At 41.4% G+C, this 9,077-nt stretch overlaps 1 protein-coding gene across 1 annotated transcript in view; it reads left to right on the top strand.

Annotated features, from left to right (window-relative positions):
- Window positions 1-619: 619 nt before the first annotated feature.
- Window positions 620-9,077, top strand: part of LOC143145849 (uncharacterized) — a 33,119-nt gene continuing 24,661 nt past the window's right edge. Inside the window, exons 1-2 of the mRNA XM_076309621.1 lie at window positions 620-754; window positions 4,474-4,723. Of these exons, the coding sequence (XP_076165736.1) occupies window positions 4,571-4,723 (153 nt within the window). The 5' untranslated portion in view covers window positions 620-754; window positions 4,474-4,570. The remainder of the gene's footprint in view (window positions 755-4,473; window positions 4,724-9,077) is intronic.

Below are 9,077 nucleotides of genomic sequence, written 5' to 3'. Positions count from 1 at the left end.
ATAGACGAACAACGATAGTAAGTTCTCGAAACGTTGATTTCAAGGACCTTTTGATTAGAAAATAGATCTCTTCGAGTGCCTGTGAGATAAACTTCTATTCCCTGTTTTCTGATCGTTCGCGCTGAAAAAAAATAATTCAAAAGTTCCATTTAAGCGGAACACCCGGTCCAATAGACGAACAACGATATTGAGTTCTCGAAACGTTGATTTCGTGAAACTTGCTTTGATCGAGAGGTAGGTCTCTTGGTGTGCACGTGGGATGAGGGGCGGTTGCCTGTTACGCGGCGTAAATTGCCCCCGCGAAACGAGGGTGGCGTTTAAATCGCAGTTACCCTGTTTCTAAACCACTGTCCGAGGGCGGCCGTAGGCACTCGTAATTTTTCGCGAAGTTACGGGTGCTTTCGTGCACCCCGACAGCCCTGGTCGCGAGCCAGCCGGTAGTCGAAGGTCGAGCGGCGGTGTACAATGTTGTACTATAGCGTTAGACGGCAACGGCGTAAATCGTGACGCATGTAGTAGCGGCGTACGTCGAGGGGGATGTGCCGGTATGCCGGGGGAATCGACGTAGGCAGCCAGAATAGGGTGACTCGGACGTGGGATTCGCCGGACGGTTGGCAGTCGCGTGCTCTCATCGTCAGGTGAGCAGCTTTTGTACGGATGTAATCGGTTTACCCAAGTATTTTCGCGAGTTCCCGCTGGATGCGTTGGCGGTCGAATCCTCGTTGCCCGTGACACGCGAAACATCCCCTGCACTGTGAGTATCAAACACGACGTTAACGGGTTAACATTTCAAGTTAATGTAATCGCGATTTAATAACAATACGTTGTCCCTTTGACCGAGTATCGTACAATTTCGTACTTGACCAGCGACTATAGAGCGGAATATCACCTGAAAGGAAATTAGTAGGGAAAAAAATGTATAGTTTGTACGAATCCTCGTTGGTCGTGACGCGCGAAATATCCATTGCACTGTGAGTATCAAACGCGATGTTGACGCATTAAAATATTTAAAGTTAATGTAATCGTGATTTAATGATATAACAATATGTCGTGAATAACAATATGTTGTCTCTCTGACCGAGTATCGTCCAATTTCGCGTTTGACCGGTGACGGTCTCATTTCCCTCTTTTCGGAGTAATGCTACTGCGAGCAACTGTAAAGAATGCATTTGAGCGAAAAGACGTACTTTTTTGCATTAATAAATCGCGTAACGTTTTCTGATCGTTTATGCGATACTGAATCCTGAATAGCGAAGTAACCTAAACAGAAATTAGTAGGAAAAGAATACCTAGTGAATAATTTTATCAAAAATTTTGGTAGAATGTTTCAGAGTCTTTTCAGGTATGTATGTCTAAGTTTTCTTTGTTAATTTGATAATACTTAATATTGAGACGATAGAGTAAAACTCAATGAAACCATTTGAATTTACGGGGTAATGGTACAGTTTGGGATATCTACGTGTTTTTAATACGAATTGTAGATGAAATTTTATCTACGTAAATGTAAAGTTTAAACGACATTCCATTCGCTGTTCGCGTCAACTTTTACCGATCCACTATCGCAGTACACGTTATCGTTTATATACGAAATAATTGACACGAGCGAGATATAAATTGGGTATTTCGACGGACAGAAGAGATCATAATTATGGCCTCAATTTTAGTCCTTTCGGCTATCCTATATAATTAACTCGATTGATTTATTTGCGCGTGTATTCATCGTTTAACGCGCGTCCTCGTTCTTTTGTTGCTTCTGTGCTTTATTAATTTTTGCCCGACAAACCGTACCCCGCTGCTACGGATGTAAATATTGTAAAGTAATGGGCGATTTCACGCTGACGACAATAATAATTAATTGCACATCCATGGAAAAATAACGAGGACGTTTTTAACGCGAGGACAATGAGCTCTTGCCGAATGGTCGAATCGATAGGTCCTCTTTTCGGGGATGTTAAAAATATTCCAAGTTACTCGCCGGAAAACTGTATATTTTACCGAATTTTCGGTTCTGTACGGTACGAGTGGATTTTAAAATATCGGGGGACTCTGCGATTGTTTCCAGATTTTCAACATTCAAAATTCTCAATTATTCGAAACGCTCGGACTAAATATTTAAATGTAAAATTTATCAACGATCAAAGATTAATTAGCGTTCTCTTCTATCAAGGAGCCGATGATGCGATTTAATCCTACACGGTGTGTTTTATTCAGGACCGGTTAATTTTTTACGAAGCAGAAACCAGGTTCGCGGCGAATTTGAAAGCAAATCGTCGGGGCGACCGATAGTTCGTGAAAATTTAATTTGACTTGAAAATTATTTACACAGCGAAACATTCTGTTTCTCCCCGATCCCGGAACCCCGTGTCAAATATTTGCTGTAAAAATGCACGTTGTTATTCCGGATTTTTTCCAACGAGCGAATGAGACGGAGCGAAATTTTCATTAAGCTCGAGGAGCTCGGATGCCGTGCGACGATAGTTTTTTCGTTATGAAAATGAAATTCGCCAAGTATCTCGTAACAATGCCGTTGCTACCAGATAAAAAGATATTGATGGTATTATGCAAGCATGCCCCGAAGTCCTTTCATTTTACCTCCCAGCCATTCGCATTCCGCGCGTCGCGAAATGTTCGGTCGCTTTGCAAAGACATTTTTATGGATAAATCGATGAACGAACTTTCGTGTTCTCCCGTTGTTTTTATATTATTCATGACATTACTCCGTGTTATTGTATATCGATGCTCCCGAAATAAACGGAGCTTTATCGTGTTCGATGAAATTCATTGTTGTGCAATTTGACGAATAGTAAATATTTATTCGAACGTTGAACGAAAAAAACAAGCGACACCAAGGGACGGTAAATGTTAGCGTACGCGACGATTTATCGTCGAGGCGTTTTAATTTTATGCAAACTCGTCGAATTAATTTCAAGAATTTTTCACGAATAACGAAACGTGCGATACAATGAATCGTATAGTCGACTCGAACGATTCCTTACGATTGTATCGATAATACCAGAAGAAATTGCACGAAACCCAAAACGTGCGTTTCCCCCCCGTCTCTTCGTTTTCTTTTTCGCGAAAGGTTCATTAGAATCGTTATTGTTCGATGCTTTTCCTCGCGAGTTCCGCAACACGCTGAATAAGTCGAAACCCCACAACGTCCACTACGAAACGAATCTACAAAGTGTACAGCTGTAGAAAATAAATATCGTTCTCCGTGAAGTCTATGAAATAAATACGAGCTACCTGCATCGTGGAAACACATTGTTATCGAATGTCACGTTTAACGTTCGAGGGAAGAAAGACTCGGTGGGTTGATTGATCCTCGTGTCTGCTCGAAGATAACTTCGTGCAAACGAGATATTCCCATACATCGACCGCGCAACGTGTACACGCCGATGTCGCGTTTCCTCGTAGAAGGATAATATCTTGTTAAATCGATAACAGATGATAACGACACCGATGCCTCGTCATGCCACTCGACGTAGTTATTTTTGAAACCGTTGGCTTTAGCCACTTTCAACCACGTTCGATATTCCTGGCTCTGGTTCCTACGACGCGTTAGCTTTCCTTTCGTTTTTAGACCGATTGCCACTCGAACTTTGAATTCTATTCGTTGGTACGAGTCCTAGGGGTAAAACTCCAGGCTGTACTCGAGGTAAAATAAATTGGCCACCCAAGATCGCTCCCTCCACTGCGATCTCAGTCAGCCACGCCCACTTTCACGGTCCCGTTACGTGTTTCGATTTCTGTCGACGTGGATACAATCGAGGGGACACTCGAGACATGAAAATAAAAATGGCGCGAAACAATATATCGATGACGATCGGCGTATATTATTCTTAAAGAATACCCACGGTATACCGGTGGTATCGAGGAGTAAAATAGTAACGATAGTAGCCGATGCGTAATGTATTTATTATTTGTAAGAACATTCGTTGCATCTCAACAGGGACAAATATAACACATGTTTATACACTTGCTACATTTTTCATTATTTTTTGTGCGCACGATCAATCCCTGAAGTAGATTCTACAACTTACGGAACATCTCCATTCAACTTTTTTCACGCGGATTCCCCCTCTTTCGGGCCGTACTATCAGTTCGGAAACAGTCTGTACGAACCTACGCAAAGCGAACGAACCGTACAATAAATTACAATAAAGTATCTGCGCTCGAATTGTCGCGTACACGCGCTCCGACTAGCACGCAACCTGGCAAGGGTGGTTAGCGCGAATCGTGGTGGGGGGAGTGACCTTGGCGGGCCAATTATTTTTGCCTCGACGATCCACTCGTGGAGATCCCGTCTAGCCTACTTCGGCGCCATTGATCTGAACCGCGTCGCTGGTCGGACAATGGCCGCCCCCTCTACTTCGGAATTTCAACGAGCCAGGAAAAGTCGTGTTCGCTCCTTGAGTTCAGCCGAGGTTGTTCGTTTCCTGCATCTGAGCACAACATCCATTTGATTTTCAGAGTATCCGCTTCACGTGCTCGCCAGGCGTCGTCCCGTGTGCACGCGATGCTCGTGATTTGTTCCTCCTTTTATTAAGAGGAAGACACCGGGACCGAAATGGCGCAGGAAATCCCGGAGACGACGTACGTACCGGAAGCGGTGGAGGACACCAGAAAGGAGCGGGAACGTCGTGCCGTTCAGGACGGGACGGAGTTGTGGAGGCGGCGTAAGGAGGAGCTCCAACGTCAGAAGCACCGCGAGCAGCGTGAAGTATGCGTCGTAAATGGTCTGTTGTGCTTGCACCGGCACCGCTCGTGGTCAACGTTGCCACGTTCACCGCACACTTTTAGCTTTATTTCCGGTCGGTATCGCCGCCGCTGATCGGATAAAGATCGCTCGCCGGACCCCCGTCGTTGCCAACGACCCTCTATTTTCACCGGTTATAGCGGTTTCTTCGAAACTTCGACGATAGTCGCGCGGGAATTTACGAGCCCCTGTAAGAGATTTCCCGTGGTCTTGGGTCCGTTTTGAACGCTCAATGACCGAGTGTTCCGTTCGCGCGGCGACCAAATAGATCGGATAACGGGCAGGCTAGGGGTCTGGACGGAGAGTGTACACGGTGTTCGAAGGTAGGGAGTTTGTATCGAAAAGACTAGCACGTGGAATTATTCGTGTCGTTGAAATTGAAGAAGATCGTTCGGTGGGGTACCGGGTTCTACTGTACTTGTATACTGTACTTATATACTGTACTTTTATAGTGTACTTATATTCTCTACTTTCATATTGTACAAGTATTCTGTACTTACACATTCTATACGTATATTGTACACGTATACTATATTGTATTTGTATACTGTACTTTTGTACTACACATTTGTACTGTACTTTGGTACTGTACTTGTATACTTGTATACTCTACTTTTAATACTGTACTTGTATACTATACTTTTAATACTGTACTTGTATACTGTATTTATATACTCTATTCATGTACTTTACTTTTGTACTGTACTTTTGTACTGTACTTTTGTACTGTACTTTTGTAGTATATATTTATATTGTACAAATATTCTGTACTTATATACTGTACCGGTATACTGTAGTCGTATACTGTACTCGTATATTGTACACGCATACTGTACTTTTATACTGTACTTTTGTACTATACTTTTGTACAGTACTCGTGTGTAGTAGAATTACGTTTGTCTGAATCGGACAGGGTACAAGCGGTCCATATAACCGAGTGGGTTCACACGACGGGAATACACCGATTATCTCTACCACTTGTAATTTCTCTACTCTTATCGGTTATAGCGGCCCCTTCGAAATTTCGACGATAGTCGGGCGAGAATTTACGAGCTCCTGTAAGAGATTTCCCGTGGACTTGGGTCCATTTTGAACGCTCCGTGATCAAGTATCAATGACCGAGTGTTCCGTTCGCTCGGCGACAGAATAAATCGGATAACGGACGGCTAGGGCTTGTAGGGAGTATATACAGGGTATACTAGTATATTGGTTGTCCCAATGGAGGAAATTTTTCTTGCAACGTACTCTTGCTCTTCGAAACCATTTAAATTGTCCGAGGAGAATTTGTGTTGTCGGAACTGAACGAAATCATTCGGTGATTTCGATGTTACATTATGTAGTAAAATTCCATTTATGTGAATCCGACGGGCTAGAAATAATTTATATAACCGACTGAGTCCGTATTATAGGAGCCCATCGATTACTTCTATTACTTGTAAATTTTCGTTCAAATAACCAGGGTTCTTGTTCGGATAAATGGTTTGTACATTTAGCTCTTTCTTCGGATCGTAGTAATCTTTCAACCTTTGTGAAAAGTTGTTCCATTTATCGTCACACCAGTGTCGTTCTTTATTATTATAGATTCGAGTTTCTTAATATCAGGTATCGTCGATGTTTCAACATCGAACACTTTAAACAGAGAGACTATAGTCTCACCGTTATTCAATCATTTGACGATTTCAATTGTTTCCAAATTACCAAGCACGTTTCTCTTACACGTTTTCAATTACCATTGAAAGTATTGTTTTAAAAATATAATTAAATACAATTATGATATAATAGAGTGTAATCAAAAGACAGTTTCGTAACCAAGACGTACCTATATCATGACCTTCTCAACAACGACGGTAGAGCATAAATACCAACCTATATTTTGTTTTCATTTTCGTTTGTAGTAGATGTTCGTATAATTGGATCGACGCTCGGCAGTACTTTGAATAATAGGAGCCCGTTAGAAGTTCGCTAAATCGGGCATTGACGAAGATTTTCGTTCTGATAAATGGAGTTCGGATAAATGGAGTTCCACTGTACCTCGTTAAAGCGAGCGAATAATTCATCATAGCGAATAACATGGTTTAGAATTTTCTCCCGGTTGAAGACGTATTATTTTGGAGATCGTCGTCGTAAATTTCATTCAAAGAATTAACCGAAAATGCGGCTTTATCGCGGTGAATCCAGCGTAAAGTCGCTAAAAACGAATAAAGTTGAAACGTAGTATTTCTTTTCCACTTAATTTCTTTTATCAAAAATTCATCGATACAGCACAATTTTTCCGGACAAATCTACGTCGTGTTCTTCGAGGTGAAGTTCCACGTTCGACCTGGATTTTCAATCCATTCATAAAGTCGGTAGGCTATGGTGTAATTTTTGTTCGGTGTCGCTGTTCCCGAGTGGATGGAAAACGGTTCGTCGACCTTGGTTCGTACGCGTTTCAGAATTCCCCGCGTCAATGGGGAGCTGATGTACAAGTTTCTGAAAATGACTGACGCCGGTGCACATTTATCGAAAGTCTGGAACAAAACTTCCGACGAAGTGGTCGCGTCGCGTTCCAGACCGTCGCAATCGGATTTTCATTTTGTTAATTTACGCGACGCGCGGACCTGAAGCGATCCCGTCGAGCGAAATTTGTATAAACCGTATCATTAGCAGCTGTGCTATAATTACCACGTATATATCTCGTCCCGGTAGTAGTAAGAAATATTTCACTAACGAGCGCAAACGTTTCCACGGTTTAATGGTACTCGCGTGTAGCTTATTGTTACCTGAACTACGTTTTCCTTATTCACTGTATCATTTCTAACGACGTTCAACAAGAACGAATTACAACTGGTAGAATTATCCGTTACTCGAGACACACGATGCACGGTGAAGTTACATTTCGAGCGTAGCCCGCCAAAAGTAATCGATCGATTCAATTATATCGGGTGTAGTTTCGACACTAAGGGTGATCGATAATTTATCCAATTTCTTTGCACGTTACAATCATCGATTTCGTTAATAGTAGGGATCGAAGTAGTTTTTGTCTTGATTTATTACTGTGACAATTCAAGTAGGAGAGACGAACCTAGATCTAGGGAAATATTCAAAAAGTACTTTAAACGTTTTGTTTCGTGTTATTTCACCGTTCTCATTTAGTTTTTTTTTTTTCGTATAAATTGTCACGGTAGTAAATTTGCAAAAATTCGAATATGCAATTATTAACGAAAACGATCGTATAATGTACAGAAGAATCGAAGAAATTATTTATTGGCTATTTTCTTATTCGTTGAATATTTTCTCATTTATCGAATACTTTCTTATTCATTGAATATTTTCGTATACATTGAATATTTTCTCATTTATTGAATATCATCTTACTTATTGAATATTTTCTCGGTTAAAATTCTGATTTCAATTTGTCAATTATATTGATCCAATTACAAACGAATTCCAGGCTGCCGCGCGACGCGAAGTTTCGAATTATAGTGAAGAGAAACAATTTTCCTTCTTATCGTCTTCCGCAGGTTGAACGCAAATAAAAGGATCGCCGAGCCCTTTATAATCAACGCGGCGTTAAATTTTTTAATTTTAGCCCGCGGACCCGGCGCGTACTTTATAGGGCATAATTTCGCTTTAAAAAGGTTGTAAATATCCATTTTACACGGAGGCGTCAGTAGAGGATATTATCAGCGCGCAAGGGTCGAGATTTCTTTTTGCCGCAGAGAACAATTTCTGGTAGAAGATTCATACGTGTAGCAGCGGGCCCGCAGAATTGCAATAAAAGATTTAAATATTCAGCGGTCATAAAGTGCATCCGAATTACTTATCGCGGCCCTCCGACGCCGGATTAAGAACAGCTGAACATTAGCATGCCACAAAGGTTCCACCGTGAGACTGTCTTCCACATAATAATAAACACGAGCGTTCGTGTACGGATTATGGTGATAAATCAACGAAAGCTTCGAGATACGTGACCGAAGGAAGTGATTTTTACATCGGTGAATACAAATTTCGTAAAAATTTCCACGTTACGTAATCAGACGAAATTGTCCCATTTACGGTAGACCGAGAACGAGTACAGTCGAGAAGCTTTGTACTTTAAAATTAATGTTATCACAGACGTTGATATACTATTCTTACTGTTAGTATTCGTTGCAAATATTAGAAGAAAGTGTCCACGTTGTAATACAGAGTAAAAGCGAGATACCCCTAAATTCTTGAGACAAGCTTAATTTTTATTATAAAGAAAATACAGCGGCAAAAAGTATCCCTTTCGATTGTAATTTCGGTTTCTCTTTTGGTAAATAATATCGTACAATCTTACACGAGATCAATGTAA

This window comes from Ptiloglossa arizonensis, chromosome 1 (assembly GCF_051014685.1).
Source record: "Ptiloglossa arizonensis isolate GNS036 chromosome 1, iyPtiAriz1_principal, whole genome shotgun sequence".
In the NCBI taxonomy this organism is placed as follows: domain Eukaryota; kingdom Metazoa; phylum Arthropoda; class Insecta; order Hymenoptera; family Colletidae; genus Ptiloglossa; species Ptiloglossa arizonensis.
Note: the sequence above shows the minus strand (reverse complement) of the source record. Positions and strands in the feature narration are given on the sequence as shown.